The sequence below is a fragment of the Puma concolor genome, chromosome C2 (genome assembly GCF_028749965.1).
Source record: "Puma concolor isolate L17-30 chromosome C2, mPumCon1.1.hap2, whole genome shotgun sequence".
NCBI lineage: Eukaryota > Metazoa > Chordata > Mammalia > Carnivora > Felidae > Puma > Puma concolor.
In genome coordinates this window covers 32,866,563-32,886,380 of record NC_141675.1, presented here as the reverse complement: position 1 = coordinate 32,886,380, position 19,818 = coordinate 32,866,563, and the positions used below count along the sequence as shown (strand labels likewise).

General features: G+C 40.0%; 1 protein-coding gene across 5 annotated transcripts in view; it reads right to left on the bottom strand.

The window, feature by feature from the left end:
• IL20RB (interleukin 20 receptor subunit beta) overlaps window positions 1-12,686 on the bottom strand; it is a 32,938-nt gene extending 20,252 nt beyond the window's left edge. Inside the window, exon 1 of one of the 5 annotated variants that reach the window (XR_015239996.1) lies at window positions 12,289-12,676. Coding sequence is in view for 2 of the 5 variants with exons in the window: in XM_086674359.1 (XP_086530485.1) it covers window positions 12,289-12,328 (40 nt within the window). In the remaining 3 variants the exon portion in view is untranslated. Of the gene's footprint in view, window positions 1-12,288 lie in introns of all 5 variants that reach the window. The other 4 variants (XR_015239995.1, XM_086674359.1, XM_086674358.1 and 1 more) reach the window with 4 other exon arrangements.
• Window positions 12,687-19,818: the final 7,132 nt, after the last annotated feature.

Genomic DNA, 19,818 nt, shown 5'->3' with positions numbered 1-19,818 from the left:
CAGCTGCCAGCTGGGAAATACAGGCTCAGGTCTGCTGTGGAAGGAGTCCAATCCAGAAGGGCACCAAGCCAGATGGTAGACTCCACTCCAGGGAGACTGCAGGCCCCTGAGGCAGCTGGGACACAATCATCTGCTCACACAGGTGTGTGGTGTGCCCAGGGTGTGCACACAGTGGGTCTATGGTTTTCACACAGAATCAAATAGACCTGTGAAACTGAAGCTGCACTCCTAAGGAGGTGGGCAGTCCTGGGATTCATCCCTGTATGCAGCCAAGGGTGCAGTCTGGATCTTCTGCTGTGGTTCTTCTCCTCCCACTTTGACACACCTCTCTTTTAGTCCCTAACACCTGCCTCCCTTTGCTGTTACAACCACAGTGATAACATCAGTAGCACAGTGTGGGGGGAACTGGGGCCCTCACCAGGGGCCTTTTCATCTCTGTGCCTGTGTCCAGATTGGCACCTGTTGTTCATTATCAAGCCCTGTGGCCATGAGGGGATGGGGGGCTGATGCCCTTGCTTCTCTAATGTAGGACCCCAGTGATACACCTCCATCCTACTCTTGGCATCCACAACCTGCCCTGCAAGGAAACACCTGGGGTACCCAGAGGAAGGCCTCTTACCCTCCCCACTCAATTTTGCAATCACCCCAGGGATGAAAAGGAAAAGAGCCAGCTGCAGTGGGGTGGCACAAGAGGGTGGGGCATGGTTCTCTCTGACATCCTTCCTCTGCTAAAGTATTCAAAATATTTCTCTAGTCAGATATATGGGTATCACATAGCTATGTAAATATACAGCTATAATTCATAACTTTAAGACTCTCAAAACTGAAATCTCCAGGCAATGGTTTCCCTGGAGAACACTACCAATTTTTTTTTAATTAACACCAATTTTATACAACCTTTTCCCACAAAATAAAAGAACTTTCCAACTTATTTTATGAAGTCAGTATTACCCTGAAACCAAAATCAAAGATAGTAATATATTTTAAAAACAAAAACAACAACCAACAGAACAATATATCTCATGCACTTAGATGAAAAATCTTGAACAAAATACTAGCAATCCCAACTCTATAATGTATAAAAAAGATTATACACCATGACAAAGTGGAATTTATTCCAGGTACGCAAGGCTAGTTCAACATTTGAAAATCAATTAATGTAATCCACCATATCAAAAAGCTAAAGAAGAAAAATCCTACAGTCATATCAATTGACACAGAAAAAGTACTTATAATATCTAACACTCATTCATGATTTTAAAAAGAAGACGTCTCTCTTCATGTTAAGAACAGCAGGAAGGGGCGCCTGGGTGGCTCAATCATTCAACTTTGGCTCAAGTCATGATCTCAAGTCATAATCTTGCAGTTCGTGAGTTCAAGCCCCACGTCAGGCTCTGTGCTGTCAGCTTAGAGCCTGGAGGCTGCTTAGGCTTCTGTGTCTTCCTCTTTCTCTGCCCCTCCCCCACTCATGCTCTGTCTCTCTCTCTCTCAAAAATAAATTTAAAAACGTTTAAAAAAAAAAAAAAGAACAGCAGGGAGTTATCTCAATTTGATAAAGACCATCTACAAAAAACCTACTCATAATACCTTACTTAATGGTGAAAGACTTCAATGTTTTCCCCCTAAAATCAAGAACAAGGCAAGGATGTTCATTCTCACCACTTTTTTTTTTTAATTTACATCCAAGTTAGTTAGCATATAGTGCAATAATGATTTCAGGAGTAGATTCCTTAATGCCCCTTACCCATTTAGCCCATCCTCCCGTCCTCAACCCCTCTAGTAATCCTTTGTTTGTTCTCCATATTTAAGAGCCTCTTATGTTTTGTCCCCCTCCCTGTTTTTATATTATTTTTGCTTCCCTTCCCTTATGCTCATCTTTTCTGTGTCTTAAAGTCTTCATATGAGTGAAGTCATATGATATTTGTCTTTCTCTGACTAATTTCACTTAGCATAATACCCTCGAGTTCCAACCATGTAGTTGAAATCACCACTTTTATTCAACATAATACTGAAAGTTCTAGCAACTGTCATGAATCAAACAAAAGAAGTAAAAGGCATTACAGATTGGAAAGGAAGTAATAAAACTCTCCCTGTTTGCAGATGACATGATAGGCTATGTAGAAATTCCCATGGAATGAGGGTGTCTGGCTGGATCAGTCAGTAGAGCATGTGACTCTTGATCTCAGGATTGTGAGGGTGAGCCCCACATTGGGTGTAGAGAATACTTTAAAAAAATAAAGGGGTGCCTTGGTGACTCGGTTGGTTAAGCATCTGACTTTGGCTCAGGTCATGATCTTGCAGTTTGTGGCTTCAAGTCCCACACTGGGCTCTGTGCTGACACTACTGAGCCTGCTTGGGATTCTCTTTCTCTCTCTCTCTCCCAATCTGTCCCTCCCCCACTTGTGCACTCTCTCTCTCTCAAAATAAATATACTTGAAAAAAATAAAAATAAAATAAAATCTTAAAAAAAGAGAAGATCCCACAGAATCTGCAAAAACAAAAAGAAAAACCTCTTACAACTAATAACTGAGTTCAACAAGTATTATTATAGGATACAAGATAAACATAAAAAATTGTATTTCTATATATTAGCAATGAACATTTATATACCAAAATTAAAAATGCTATTTACAATCACTCAAAAAAATGAAATGGTAATAAATCTTAGGTATAGAACATATCTAGGATCTGTAGAGAGAAAACTCCACAATGCTGGTCAAGGATTTCAAGGCCAAACTAAATAAATGGAGACACATACTGTGTTAATGGACTGGACAATTCAACATAATTAAAATGGTAATTTTCCCCAAGTTCACATACAGATTTAATGTAATTCCTATCAAAACCCATCAAGGATTTTGTAGATATAGATAAGCTTTATCTCAAATGTATAAGAAAACAATTTTGAAGAAGAATAAAATGAGAGGAATAAATCTACCCAATTTCAAGACTTACAGTAATTGAGATTGTGTAGTATTGGCCAAAAAAAAAAAAAAAAAAAAAAAAAAAGACACATAGACCAATGAAACAAAATAGAGATCCCAGAAATAGACCCACACAGATATACTCAACTGATTTTTGGCAAAGGCACAAAAGTAATTCAATAGAAGATGAATAGCCATTTCAACAAATAATACTAAAGCAATAGGACATCTGCAAGGCAAATAATAATACATCTCAACCTAAACCCTGCACCTTATTTTAAAATGAACTCAGATGGACCATAGAGGGGTACCTGGGTGGCTCAGTTGGTTGGGCATCAGACTCTTGATTTCGGCTCAGGTCATGATCTCACAGATGGTGAGATTGAACCTCGTAGGGCTCTGTGCTGGGATTGGAGCCTGTTGAAGATTTTCCTCTCCCTCTCCCTCTGCCCCTCCCCCTCTCACACACGCATGTACATGCACTCTCTCAAAAAAAAGGATAGACTGAATGTAAAATGTAAACTCTAAAACTTTTAAGAAAAAACAAAGGAGAAAATTTTCAGGGCTAGGCAAAGAGTTCTTACTCTTGACACCAAAAACTAGACTCATAAAAGGAAAAAATTATAACTGAGCATCATCAAAATTAAAATCTTTTTTTTTTTTTTGGTTTATTTATTTATTGACTGATTTTGAGAGCAAGACAGCAAGAATGAGCAGGAGAGAGGCAGGGCAGGGGGCAGGGTGGGGGAGAGAGGATCTGAAGCAGGCTCTGTGCTGACAGCAGAGAGCCCAATGCAGGGCACGAACTCACAAACTGTGAGATCATGACTTGAGTTAAAGTCAGACACTTAACCAACTGAGCCACCCAGGCCCCAAGATTAAAATCTTTTGCTCTGCAAAAGAACCTATTAAGAGAAGGAGGAGACAAGCTACAGAATGGGAGAAAATATTAGAAAACTACCTATCTCACAAAGGACTCATGTCTAGAACATGTAAAGAACTATTAAAAATCAACAGTAGAAAAGCAAACAATAATTAGAAAATGGGAAAAAGACATGAAGAGACATGTCACTGAAGAGAACATACAGATGGAAAATATGTACATGAACAGATGTTCAACACCATTTGCTATTAGGAAAATGCAAGTTAAAACCACAATGAAATAGCAACACACAGTTATCCAGATGGCTAAAATAAAATAAATAATTAAAAAAAAAAAAGACAAAACCAAATCCTGGTGAGGATGCAGAGAAAGTGGATCACTCATATATTGCTGGTGGTAATGTAAAATGGTATTTGCCATTCTGGAAAATACATTAGCAGTTTCTTGTAAAACTAAACTTATAATTACTATACAACCCAGCAATTGTACTCTTGGGCATTTATCCCAAAGAAATTAAAACTTCTATCACAAAAGATCTATACACAATGTTCATAGACAAACTGGAATTGACCTATATGTCCTTCAAGAGCTGAATGGTTAAACAAATTATAGAATATCCATCCATGGAATACTAAAAGGAACCAATTAGTGACACACAAAACAACTTAGGAATCTCCAGGGAACTTTGCTGAATAGAAAAAGCCAATCCCAAAAAGTTACATACTGTATGATTCTATTTATATAACATTTTGAAATCATAAAATTTTAGAAATGGAGAACAGATTAGTGGTTGCCGGAGGTTAGAAACAGTGGGGAAGTGAGGGTGGTGAGAGGGAGGTGGGTATAGTTATAAAAAGGCAACAGGAGGTATCATTGCGATGTCTGAACTGTTCAGTATGCTGACTCTGGTGGCAAACACACAAACGTATACACACACTTGTCCACACACACATAAACTAATGTGTACAAGTAAAACTGGAGAAATCAGAACAAGACAGAATTGTATCAATGATGTCAACATACTGGTTGTGATATTATGCTACTGTTCTCCAAAATACCACTGGGGGAAACTGGGGTCCCTGTATTATTTCTTTTTTTTTTTTAAGTTTATTTATTTATTTTGAGAGAGAGAGAGAACACGTGTGCATTCTCACGTGAGCGGGGGAGGGGCAGAGCTAGAGGAAGAGAGAAAATCCAAAGCAGGCCGAGTTGTCAGTGCAGAGCCCAACACAGGCTCCACCTCACGACTGTGAGATCATGACCTGAGCCGAAATCAAGAGTCTGACACTCAACTGACTGAGCTACCCAGGTGCCCCAATCCCTATATTATTTCTTAATACTGAATGTGAATCTAGAATTTCCTCAACACAATTTCAATTAAAAAATACAACCATAATATCATGACATATTAATAGTATTAATTCTGATTATGTGAATGACAGGATATACTTTAAAAGATCATGATGGGCGCCTGGGTGGCTTAGTCAGTTAAGCATCGGACTTCAGCTCAGATCATGATCTTACAGTTTGTGGGTTTGAGCCCCGCATCAGACTCTGTGCTGACAGCTCAGAGAGAACCTGCTTCAGATTCTGTGTCTCCCTCTCTCTTTCTGCACCTCCCCTCCTCACGCTCTGTCTCTCTCAAAAATAAAATAAACATTAAAAAGAGAGTTTAAAAGATTATGATGGGATAAACTCAAAATGAAATGCACCTAGGAAAAATGTGAAGTTCTATAATTAGGTCCAGTCAATTAAATCAGTGAGGGAGACCTGTTTAGGGAGGGTAACCTGATGATTAGGTCACTTAAGGATTTAAGCAACACACTCTGAGGTTGAATTACGCAGTATGTCTTTCTTCATAAGAAGGCACCTAGGGCAGGAAAACAGCAAAAGATGTCCCAACCTTTAGGTGGTTCCATTGTGTTAATGCAATAATTTGCACTTGTGTGACTCTCTTCTACCTGTGGAACTTCACAGAATCCATTCACAAATCCATTGTGGGCAAAATACTCAGTCTCATTCCTTTATCAAAATGAAAACTGCTGCTTCTTTATGAGCCCTAAAGGTAACGTCTTTAATATCCTTATGCTATTTGTATAGTGTATTCCAAATATCATCTTTGTTTTGCCCGGGTTTATATAACACATGTACACTGGGTATGAGATGGAAAAACAGTAATGCCCATGAACTACTGAGGCCAGGCAACATTTAATAGAGTTACATAGAAAGTACCATGGCACTGCATGAAGAATGATTCCTTTTCTGCTAGGACACTAAGCAGGAAATAGGAAATGACTCTATGAGATGGAAACTCAAGCCAAAAGTGATTCTTCCCACCTTCAAAGTGTTTTAAAAAAAAAAAAAATCCTCTCCAACTGTTACAGAATATGGTCTTGAGAACACAGTTAAGGGGAGAAAAAGAAAACTTTGTTATGCACACAGCATTCTCCTTTATAAGTGTCCTCAGTCATGTGTATTGATGTCAAGTCTCTGAAGAAACCAGTTAAAAAAGACTCTACCTGATGTAAATGTGCAAGTGCAAAAACAAAGAATACAGTTGACCCTCAAACAACAAGGGATTGAACTATGCAGGTCCTCTCATACACAGATCTTTTTTGATAAATACAGTACAGTACTATAAATGTATTTTCTTATCCTTATGATTTTCTTAATGGCATTTCTTTTTCTAGCTTACTTTATTATAAGAATACAGTATATAATACATGTATTATATGAAATGTGTTAATCAACTATTTATGTTATTGGTAAGGCTTCTGGTCATTAGTAGCCTATTAGTAGTCAAGTTTTGGAGAGTCAGAAGTTATATGTGGATTTTCTATTGCACCGGGATTGGTATGTTGTTCAAGGCTCAACTGTATAGTCAAGGGGAAAGTAAGAGTAAACTTGGAAGTGTGGACAGGACAGAGATTAGCCACATTGAGGAGGGTGCAAAGTCTGAAAGAATTCTATCTCTAGCCATGCTGGATAGGAATTCGCACCAGAGTTGGAGAGAGATCCTGGAACCCTCTGTATGATCTTTTGGTTCCTTGTAAATATTTATGCTTTTTTTGCATAAAGAAATTTAGCATCTTAAAACAACACACGTTTATTATGTTACAGTTCTGTAAGTCAGGAGTCTTACACAGGTCTCACTAGGCCTATGAGTTGGCAGGACTGCATTCTTTCTAGATGCCCAGGAGGAGAATCTATTTCTTTGCCCTTCCAGCTTCTAGAGGCTGCCTACATTCCTGCTCATGGCCCCCTTCTTCCATCTTCAAAGCCAACAATGGCTGATTGATTCCCTTTCATGCTTCAGATTTCTTCTTCCTTCTCTTCTGTCTTCCCATCTCTCTCTCACTGCACCCAGAAAAGGTTCTCAATTTTTCATGTATTAGGTTGGGCCCTCTCTGATAATCCAGGATAATCTCCCAGTTTCAAGGTTCCATAATATTAATCACATCTTTAAAATTCCTTATTCCATGGAGGGTAACCTACCGCAGGTTCCAGGGATTAGAGCATGTACATCTTTGGAGGACCATTTTTCTGCTTATGACATGGGGCTTACACTACAGAGGATATTGGCTCTATAAACGACACTATGCCCTAAAATTCCTCCCTCAAATACAGTCAATTATTGTAAGAAAATTACTCTGTATATGAGCAGAAGAAGAAAAGGCCAAGGCTGAGCGAGGACATGGCTGCTGAGCAGGCTGTTGGCATCACTCGCTGCTGCAGAAACTGGTGCCTACAACCCAGCTTTAAAAGGTACGCAAACAAATTCATGCCTCAGGAAAGTGACAGATTAATTCATAGTCTTAAAGTATGGTCTTTGGATCAGCAGCATCACATTACCCAGAAGCTTATTAGAAATGCAGACTTCAGGCTACAACCTACATTTTATTGAACCGGAATCTGCATTTTAACAAGATCCCCAGGTAATTCATACGCACATTAAAGTTTGAGAAACATGGGTCTAGAGGCTATTCTCAACCATGGCTGCCCCATTAGAATCATGAGGGAGATGGTTTGATTTTGTTTGGTTAAGTTTTGTTTTAAATAATTTCAGACTTAGAGAAGAGTTGCAAAATATAGTACAGAGAGCTCCCATATACCCTCTACTTCATATACCCTTCTACTTCAGCCATCCATATGTACATAAGCATAGTACCATTATGAAAATCAAGATATTAACATTGATACAATATCATTGATTAAGCTTCAGGTTTTATTTAAATGCCACCAGTTTTTCCCCTAACGTCCTTTCTTTTTTCCCAGGAACCGATCCAGGATCCCACATTTAGTTACCACATATCTAGTTAGTCTCCTCCAGTCTGTTCTTGGTCTTTATCTTTATGACATTCCCTTTTTTAAAGAGTACTACTCAGTTGTTTTGTAGAATATTCCTCAGTTTGGGTTTTTCTGATGTTTTCCCATAATTTGACTGAGGTAATACTTTTTGGCATGTATTCACAGGGAGTACATGATGTTAGTATGTCTTATTCCTGGTGGTGTTAGGCATCTCTAATGTAAAAAGTACCATTTCCCCCCTTTGTAATTAATAAATAACTTAGGGGAGATACTGTGACACTATGAATATTCTGCTTCTCCTCAAACTTTCATCCATTAATTTTAGCGCTTACTAATGGCTAGTATTTGCAACAATTACTGCTGGGATGTTCTAGTTAACGGTGATTTTTCCATTTATTAATGAGAATTCTGTAAGGAAGAGCTGTTCCTTCTCCTCTATTTATTCATTTATTCCTTTGTTCAACTACTTATATTAGTATGGACTCATGAATATTTATTTTATTCTATTGTTACTTACTTTGTTACTCAAATAATTCCAGCTTTGGCCATTGGGAGCTCTTTGAGATTGGCTCCTGCGTCCTTTTGACTTACTCCCACTCCTCACTCTCTTTTTTCATGTTATTTTTATTAATAGAATTTTTATTTTTGGAATTATTTTAGATTTACAGAAAAAACTGCAAACAGTACACAGAGTTTCTATATATTCTTCACCCAGCTTCCCCCAATACTATCATCTTACATAGCCATGATATATTTGTCAAAACTAAGAAACCAACATTGGTGCATTACTACTAACTAAACACACTTATTTGAATTTTGCCTGGTTTTCCACTAATGTTCTTTTCCAATCCAGGATTTAATTAACGATACTCATTTCATTTAGGCCTCCATCCTTTTTGGAGCACTTTCTTACCACAAATGCTCTAGACTTGTATTTTCTCTGCCCAGTCCTGGAACAAACCACTTCTCTCAGAAGGCCCACCCAGGGAGTTTTGAAACATCCCAATGGCCAGGAAGCACCCTAGATTAATTAAGTCAGAATCTCTGGCTGTGAAACCCAGGCATTTAAGAGCTCTCCAGGTGATTGCAATGTGCATTTGAGTACCACTAATCCAGACCTTACCCGCCCCCCCCCCTTGCCAAAGAGTAGTTGAAACTATAATAGTAAAGTCCCAAACGCCAAAGACTTAAATGTATTTCCCAGCAGGCCTTTAGGTTTCCTAAAGACAAGAGACTCCAATTTGTCCATCTATAATCAGCGCCTTGCCCAGAACGCAGCACATAGTGGGTACCAGAAGTGCCAAGTGATGAAAGCTAAGTAAGTGAAGCAAGGCTTGGCTCCCTTCATGAAATTAGCCTCAGCCTGACTTCCTTTTTCCTAATCCCCTATGTTGCTTTGGATATTTTTGCTGCTAAGTAAAGGCTGCCCACCGCAAAGCCCCTGGGCAAAGTTTCCAGGCAGAAATCCTTGTTTCTCCTCCCTACAATGATGCCATGCTGGCTTCCTCCCACTGGGTCTGCTGTCAGCTCCCCTCATTTGGGTTCCTTTCTGCCACTTTCACCTCCAACGGTCTTTATGGCAAATGCTCAGAAAAGGTAGTACCATTCCTTTATTCCCTGTATTTTGTCCTCCCTTTTCCTGGTGTGCTTCAGTGTCTCAGCTGCTTCTGCAGAGAAGTGCAAAGGGCACAGGCTCTGGAATCAGCCAAACCAGAGTCAAATTCCAATTCTCCCGCTTACGAGATGCATAAACTTGGGCAAATCACTGAACTTCTTTGAATCTCTGTTTCCTAGGATGTAACATGGGGATAACACCACCTACCTGACAAGATTGATGTGAGAAGTCAAGAGAACATTTTTGCTAATCTGGAGCAGAGTGTGTGCTCAGAAACGGCCAGTGTGATTGTTGTGGCCATTATTATTGTTGTTGCTGTTGGTGGTAGTAGTAGCAACAGCAGCAGTAGCGGCAGTAGTAGTATGGGAGTAGTAGTAGTGGTGGTGGTAGTAGTGGGAGGGGGAGGAGGAGGGGGCGGAGGGGGAGGAGGGGGAGGGGGAGGACGACGAGGACGAGGAGGAGGAGGATGAGGATGAGGAGGATGAGGACGACGACAAGGAGGAGGAGGAGAAGGAGGAGGAGGAGGACAAGGAAGAGGAGGACGAAGAGGAGGAGGACAAGGAGGAGGAGAACGAGGATGAGGAGGAGGACGATGAGGACGAGGAGGAGGAGGAGGAGGAGGAGGATGGTGAATAGACTGTGCTAAACCCCTGACTTGTGCTTGTGCAGATAAACCACAGAGTGACCTCTGGAAAGACCAGCAATTACCTTTACCTCATTATAATAATAAAATCTCCACCCAAGGAGGAGCACACGGTCCATTTACCTAACATACACTGTATGTATAGGCATGTTGCCTTAAGGTGCATGTGTGACCTTATGCCCACCTCTATATACCATGACAAGGCCTCCTTATCTGAATATTAATCCTAACCCTAAATAAAAGGAACCCATTCACCCTTGGGAGTTACTGCTTTTGAAGCCATTCCCCCATGATCTCCTTATCTGCTGCAAATACAAGTTTTCTTTGTGCAACAAATGAAGCCGGTGCAGTTTCTGACTCCTCAAGAAGCGAACTCACATGGGTTCAGTTACATAACTATGTATGGTGATGGATGTTAACTAGATTTATTATGGCGATCATTCTGCAATATGTACAAGTACCAAATCATTATGTTGTATACCTGAAAGTAATATAATGTTATCTGTCAAGATACCTCAATAAAGGGAAAAGAACCTGGGGGGAAAAATGCTGAGCTTTCCCCTTCTCATTCGGCCTTCCCATCTTCTCCCTCTGGCTTAGTGCAGGGAGTGTTTTTCTGGCAACATGTTCCACCAACTGATCAATCAGCTAACCGACCAATTAACCAACATGTTTAGCCTATGCTAGGAGCTTCGAGGACACCAGAAAAGATGCCCAGGCCCTTCCCTCAGGTCAGTGCAATTAACAGAAGTAGCCCACTCGAGTAGAGTATGTGGGGTCAAGGGTCAAAGGGGACAGCAGTCCAGCAAGAGTCTGAAAGAAGAGTGACCCATCCAGAAATATGATAGGAGGTTGGGCCGGAGATGGTGTTTCTGGTGGGAAGCATCAGAAAAGCCAGGAGGAGGAAATGAGGGTGTTACATGTCAGTGTGAAGACAGCAGCTGCCTGTAGTTTGTATTTGTTGTCGAGGAATAGTGAGAAATAGACTTGAGGCCTGAATATGCTGGGTCACGAAATAAACAGCAGATTCGAACACCATGTGTTGAGCAACTGGGACACCATAAATCTGATGTTAAAGCCGATTCTAAACATTTGCAAATCACTTTAGCAGTAAGTTGTTGCCGAATTGAAACTAAAACAATTAGTTCTCAGTTAAAAAAAAAAAAAAAAAAAGACAAGACAGGAAGTACTCAAGGCTCCTACCAACACTGCAAAGTGCCCAGTACCTTGGAGCATTAAAATTAGAAATTTCTCTTAAAGGTGTTTTGACATGAAGAAACATCAAAGACTAAAGAGCTTCAATTTTGGAACAATAAAGCATGTAGGTACAAGCAGCCAGGGGTGGAGCAGAGAAAATTATGTAAAACTGACTGGTAGGGAAAATGCCCCAAACCAAATTTTTTAAAATGCTATGGAATATCCAACTGCTACTCTTTCTGCAGTGATCAGGAAAGAAGTCCAATTTTTGTAAGTCTTATACCCAATATCAAGGTTGCAAAGTAAGCCTTTTTATTCATGTGTATTTTGTTAGAATCTTTATCTTACTTTAACCTGTCCTTGCAGATAACATCTCCAAAGCACACAAAGACTGAGATGACCATGTTGTGCCTTTTAAAACCAGATGAGATAAATAATAAAATGCATGGAGCTCTGCTAACCTTTAAACTATTTGTTCTGACATTTTATTTTTCTAGATTGTTCTGTGACCATTCGGAAAGAGATTTCCAACTAGAATGCTGGCTTTTGCTTTGTGATATGGGGATGAAGGTTTAGGAAGTGAGAAACCTTTTTATAGAAACAGACATAAGATGTTCTACACATATGTTACAACTCCAAATTCTGCTGAAGTTATTTTTCACCTTCTTAACCTATATTTGAATCCCAAGCTATTGGCTATATTCTAATTCGTACTTACCAATGAGCAAACATGGAATCAAGGTGTAGAAAAACCACATGATAAGACTTGCCAAAATTTCTTCTAGAACCGTAGAGGGGGTCTGTATTTGGCCAACTCAGCTCGACCTGGAACACTGTTTCTTTCCAGAATGAAGCATTCTGTCCATCTCAGCCATCCTTGCTTCAGAATGTAGATGTTGGAGCTGAGGTCTGAATTGCTGTGAAGCCTGAATTGTTCTAGGAGGAGCCAGCCCAGACAGCTCAGAAGGGGCGGGCTGTACAGCACCCTCCTTTCTGTCCAAACCCATATATTGCATCAGAGGGAGTGGTCTAGGAGAGCTCCAGAGAAAAGATAACTCTGAGGAGCTTCCATAGAGGCCCCACTGGTGGTGAGCCAGCAAGATTATTTTACCCTCTCATCAAATAGCTATCCTCTTCCAAGTCTCCATCTTGTGAGTTCATTCAAGCTGAGTACTTATTAGCTCCTTGTGCTACATACTTCAGAAAAAGTAGTTAAAATTTTTTCTAATATAAAATTTTTAAAAGGTCAGAAGGTAAAGAATATAGCTTTATATTTGCTTCTATTGGCAAGAAGAAAACCTGGAAGGAGATACAGAAACTAATAAGATTGGTTACCTTGAGGCAGAGAGATAGGGAATCGGGAAGATGTAGGAGAAAAATGGGACTGACTCCTTGCAATATATTTTGTGTGTTTGGGGGCTTTCCTTGGAAATTTTTTATTGTGGTAAAATACACATAACATAAAATTTACCTTCTTGATCATTTTTAAATGTACAGTTCAGTGATATTAATTCAAATTGTGCAACCATCACCACCATTTGTCCCCATAAATCTTTTCATCTTGTAAAACTGAAACTCTGTATCTTCCTTCCCCTTAGCCCCTGGCCACCACCACTATACTTTCTGCCTTTATGATTTTGACTACACTAAGTATCTCATATAAACAGAATCATGCAATGACTTGTCTTTCTGTAACTGACTTACTTCACTTAGCATAATGTCATCTAGGTTCACCCATATTGTAGCATATTGCAGAATTTCCTTCTTTTTTTAAGGCTAAATCATATTCCATTGTATGTATATACCACAGTTTGCTTATGTATTCATTCACCCATCAGTGGACATTTGAGTGCTTCCACCTTTTAGCTATTGAATACGCTGTTATGAATATGGGTATAGAAACATCTCTTTGAGACCCTGCTTTCAATTCTTCTGGGTGCTGTATCTTTTTATACTGTGTGATGTATACATTAGTGGGAGAACATGGGTTTTAGAGTGCCGCAGATTTTGTTTCCAGTTTCAGAACTTATTTGCAATATAACCTTAAGAAAGTTAATCACTTATTCTTTCAACAAACATTCACTAAGGGCCTACTGTATACTAGATCTGGGAATTCAATAGTTCCTGCCCTAAACCAAAAACTTACAAACTAGTGAGGAAGATACGTATGGAACAAACAATAAATCAATATTGAAGATGAAGTGACAGATATATAGGAGCATTAAGGTAAAATATCTAACCTAGCCTGGGGGACTAGAGAAGTCATCCTGAAGGAAGTGACTTTTAAGCCGAGTAATAAATGCTGAAAAAAATTAGTGAGGCATGGTGTACTTAGGGAACTACAAGAAGTTTCATTCAAATAGAGAGCAGCAAGGCTGGGTAATGGGGCTCAAAGGCAGACAGAACCAGGATTCCAGACAGCTTTGAATGCCTTGTTGAAAGGTTAGAGTTCATTCTGAGAGCAATGAAGGTCAAAGGAGGGATTAAAAGCTCAAATCTGACCATGTTATTTTCTGCATTTGAGCTTTAAAAAGTTTATGACTGGAGTGGAGAAAACAAACAATAGAAGGGGCCAAACTGGAGGCAAGAGGACAAGGAGTAAACTATGTTGGTCAGTGAGATGAGAGGTGTTGTTGGCTTCCATTAGGTTTTCCTAGGTCTGTAGACAGAAGTGACTAAATTCAAAAGATGAAGGAGGTAGAACTGACAGCTCTTAGATTTAGAATGGATTAGGAGGGTGGAGAGGGAGAACATGACTTTCAAGTTCTAGGTTTGAGTAACTGGGTGGATGACAGCACCTCAATTGAAATAATGGAAAGGAGGAGGGAGAGGTGGTTTAAAGCCAGGCAGGGTTGAGGGTGGTACAGTAAAAGGTTGCATGAGTTAAGCTTGATACACTGCAACTTGAGATGCTTATGGGGCAGCTGCAGTCTAAGTATGTTAATGATCTTTGTCTCAAGTCTATGGCGGTGTCAAGGGTATGGCGCCATTTCCCCTACCTTCAGCATTCCAGTGGTAGCTGAGACCAGGAAGTGGGTGAGAACATTCAAGGAGAGTATGTAGATTAAGGAGACATGTGGATGTGCTCCTGGAGTAGACTCACATACAAGAACCAGCACAAGAAAAAAGAAACAGGGAGAAAAAATAGGTCACAGAAATAGCCCTGGAACAAACTATGGTCCTGGAAATGATGAAGGATGGAGAAATCAAGGGGGAGTGCAGAAGCGTCACTGAATTGATCGTTGAAAAATGTCCCCTGGGGGCGCCTGGCTGGCTTGGTCGGTTAAGCGTCCGACTTCGGCTCAGGTCATGATCTCACGGTCCGTGAGTTCGAGCCCCGCGTCGGGCTCTGTGCTGACAGCTCAGAGCCTGGAGCCTCTTTCAGATTCTGTGTCTCCCTCTCTCTCTGCCCCTCCCCTGTTCATGCTCTGTCTCTGTCTCAAAAATAAATGAACGTTAAAAAAAAAATTAAAAAAAAAAAAAAAAAGAAAAATGTCCCCTGGATTTAGCACCAGGAAGGCCATTGTAATCTCACTAAGAGGAGTTTCAGTGGAGAGCTTGGATCAGAAGATAGTTGTAGGTTGAGAAGTGGATGGGAAAAGTAGTACTCCTTTGATGTGAAGGGGAAGAAAGCAACTCCATAAGCCTCATGTTTTCATTAACACAATAGACAATATTTTACATAGTAGTTGTGGGATTAAAGAATACAGACAAAACAAATTAGCCCAGTGCCAGGAAATCAGTAGTCTTCACAAAGCTGTATTAACCATTTGTAATATTAATAATGTTAACAATAAACACAGGGGTGGCTGGCTGGCTTAGTCAGTGGCAGATGTGACTCTTGATCTCAGGGTTGTTGGTTCGAGCCCCACATTGGGTGGAGATTACTTAAAAATAAAATCTTTAAAAAAAATACAGTAAATAGTTTACTCTAATTAAACTAGCCCTTTAGTTAGCTCTGCTAGCTAGCCCTTTCCAGCTCCCCATCTTATGGTTTGGCCCCTGGATCGGCAAAGAAAGGCTTCCAGTTCAAGATCTCTATTAGAGGGTAGTAGTTAAAAGAATGGGCTCTAGAGACACAATCGATTGGCATCTGGGATCTGCCACTTACTAGCTGTTTTTTAGGCAAGTCATCTAAACAGTCTGTTTTAGTGTCCTCAATTATAATAGTACCTAATTCCTAGCACTGTTGTGAGGACTAAGTGAGATGGTACACTTAGAATGGAGTATAGCAAAGTAAGTCTACACTAAATATTAGCTCTCTCTCTCTCTATATATATATACACACACATATACACATATATGTATATATATATACATATATATACACATATATGTGTGTGTGTATATATATATATATATATTTTTTTTTTTTTTTTTTACTACATCATGGTCAAGAACACTTGGTGGATACTCTCCTCGATCCCAGCAATGTGAATCAGTGGCCACATCTGTGTCCTGACCTCTGGTCACCAGCTGATTGTACAGTCTCTCACTGCTCCCCTGGCATCTGATACTGGTTCCCTTTGCCTTTGGGTCTGGACACACCCCAACTTGGGAGTGCTTCATATATGCTGGCCTCACCACCTGTCCCCAGTTTTATCTTTGTTATCCCAGTCCTGGTTTCCTAATTCCTCTATCCTAAATCCCCTTCTGCCCACAATCTCCATGTGTTAAAAGCTAACAATAAAAGTCAACGTGTACTGGGTACCTACTATGTGCTGGGAATTGTCTTAAAGACTTTCCACAACCATAAACATTTCCATGTTTTATACAACAGACTTGCGAGGTAAGATTTCATTTCCAACTTTTCAGATTAGGACAGAGGGCTCAGAGAAATTTATTTACTGTATATCAGAGAGCCTGTCAGGGATGGAGACAGGAATTCCAACCAAGGTTTGCATAACTCCACGTCCCTGTCATTCACCTTACTGTCCTGTAATGTGTTTGAGGAGCACAGTGTGGTGAGTGATCCCAGAGATTAGCAATGGTTTTAGGGAATAGACAAATCTCAATAGGGAATCCTAAGGATCTACCAATTTAGATTTGGGTCAGAGAGATGCATTCAGTTTAGCATTCCAACTGGGAGAATGGCATGAGCCAGGCCCAAGGATTGAAAAGTTGCAGGGAATACAGGAGAATGGAAAGGAAAACGTAAGTAAACAGAAAATGAGACAGAAAAACACTTATTTACTTATGCTGTGGGGGAAGGAGAGTTATTCATCAGACTTTGGGTCTTAGGATAGTTAAGCACTGAGTCCCTGTTAAGATGGCTGTCTGCCATGCTGACAAGGCAGGATTGCCTACCAATCCTTCACAAGCCACTGCAAGGAGAGTCTCTGTCTTGGGCTCAGCACACTCACGGGACACTGAGGGCTAATGCTACCTGCCTGCCACAGCTTTTGAATGACAGTCTCTTGTCAGGACTGGTTCATGACTCAAGGAACTCAGACCATCCACCTCTGCTTGGGCCTGCCATTAGCGACGACTTCTGGAGGGCTGTGCTTCACCTAGTTCTTATCCTGGCCTAGACTAGATATCCCCACTCTGATCTTGCCTTTCCTCTTCAGACTTTGAGGTACTTCTTTCTATTCCTTCTCATTAGCTGGTTGTGGTCTCTTGTCTATGCAACATGCCCAAGCCAAACTATCCTTTAACCTGTTTCCTGCATTTCTCAGGTTAATGTCTACTGCTTTCCAGAGTTGAAGGATCATCTAGGTCTGAAAACGAACTGCTGGAAAAACAAAACTATTTCCTACCATAAGCAAGTAGAGTCTAGAAATAGGAATTTTTTTGTTACGCTATTTGCCACTCAACTATTTGATATTTAATTATGGAAGAAAAGGAAAGGAGATAAGTTTTTATGGAAAGGTAGAGAGGCAGTGGGTAGGGATTAGGAGGTTGATGGTCAAAGAAGAGATCTCTAAAAAGCCCTCTGAGTCCTGTAGGGCAGGGACTAGAATGAAGCAAGGGGCAGTAGGGTGCAAAATTTGAAGCACAGACTGTTAAGGTTGTGCAGGATAGGTCCTGGTGCCCTGGCATAGACTGCATGATCAATTACTTCATTCCAAAAACCATTCCTTGACCTTCTTGGCACAGAGTAGTTCCCTTCCCTTTTCCAGGATCTCTAAGTATCTAAGTCCTGTGTTTTTAGTACATCTAACATTTAGTTCTAATCCAGTCTCAATTTTTTTAAGTTTATTTATTTTTGAGAGAAAGAGTGGGAGAAAGGCAGAGTGAGAGAGAAAGAGAAAATCCCAAGCAGGCTCTGCACTGTCAGTGTGGAGCCTGCTGTGGGATTCGAACTCAAGAATAGTGAGATCATGGGGCACATGGGCGGCTCAGTCGGTTAGGCATCTGACTTCGGTCAGGTCATGATCTCACGATGCGTGAGTTCGAGCCCGTCAGGCTCTGTGCGGACAGCTGCAAGCCTGGAGCCTGCTTCGGATTCTGTGTCTCCCTGTCTCTCTCAAAATTACACATTAAGAATTTTACAAATAAAAAAGTGAGCATCGTAATACAATTTTCAAATGATTATGGTTACTGTATTTTCACTCAACCACTGGTATAACCCCAGTGAGTTGTCAATGATTCTATTAAGTGGAGCACACTATGCTCGAAGGTCAATTTTTTAAAAAAATGTTTATTTTTAAGAGAAAGCGCAAGCATGAGTGGAGGAGGGGCAGAGAGAAAAGGGGGACAAAGGATCCGAAGTGGGCTCTGCGCAGAGCCTGATGCAAGGCTCAAACTCATGAACGGTGAAATCGTGACCAGAGCTGAAGTCGGACATTCAACCAGTTTAGCCATCCAGGTGCCCTAAAGGTCAATTTTTTTTTATCAGAGGCTTCCTTTAATCACCCTATGTAAATTAACACCTCACTCTTACTCTCAACCCCCACAACCTGATGATCTATTCTTTCTTTAGAGCACTTCTCCATCAGGCATCACTAGAAAGGTAAGTTTTATGACAACTTTTAGACAACTTTGTCTATTTTCTTCACTATAACATTGCTAGCTCAGAACTCTTGATACTTAAGCATTCAAATATTTGTGGTGAGTTGGTTAGATGGATGGATAAATATCTCCAAAAGCTAAACACTGACACACAGTCATACACAGATGTAACGGTTCAAAAATTATTTTTTTCATCTTGGCACCAAGTGATTAGCATATGCCCCAAGGAAATCAGTATTTGTTTTCTGTAACATCCTCGTTATCTAGAATCTAGAAAAGATATCAAAACAAGTAAAGTTTGGCATTACACTCTCCTAGAAACAACAGGCTTGAATATTCAGGGATTACAAATTTCTTCTAAAGAATTCAAGAAAATCAATTAATAATCATTCCTCCAAAATAGAGAACACATCAGTCTTATTCTGGAACCCACCCGTCCCCATAATTTCCCAAAGGCTATCTGCAACTTTTCCAGATACAAATTTTTGTAGAGCCAGCCCAGAAATTTATTTAAACCAACTAGATATCTTTACCTTAGATGTCCATTTTGTCTATTTATGTTTTCCTACTTCAGTCATTATGATTCCAAAAGGTACCAGAAAACATGAAATAAAGGAAATTGGCTACTCTTTTTATCTTCTGTGGTTATAACTACAAATTAGCAATATTACAAAATGCTGAGTCCAGCTTTACCTAGTTTTAAAAACAGCTTAAAAAGTAATTTGAGAGAAACATTTAAAAACAAGCCAGACCGGTAGGTAAATTAAATGTGCTATGCCACTGTAGGCAACAGGCCAATTCTGAAATATTTGATAATGAAAGTGTTCTGGCCAACAAACATATTTTTAAAAGGGCACTTTGGCTTAAAACATTTACCTCTATGAACACGGCCAATTATAATTGAAACTCCTTCTGTCCTTCAAAATCTCACAATTTCATTTTAGGTTCTACTCCTTAAAAAAGTCTTGGCAAACGGTGTACACTTTCAGATCAAAAGAACATCTCGTTAGTAAACTAGAAAAATGTATTTCGGTTCCTTGGTCACTTGGTTTAGGTCCTGTAACAACAAGAAATTAGGGTGTGAAGTATGTATAGCATACTGGGCTGCACGTGTTTAGAAGATGAGAGAGTTGAATCAGATAAACTTGCTGAACCAATAGAACCAGCTTATGAGAACACAGAAGCTTCCTACTTGCCCAGAGTAGAATCAAATAATGGTTTTCCCTAGCAGTAATGTTGTATTTTTTTAAAAAGTCCACTGGATGCTCTTCAGAACATAAAATGAAGATGTCAT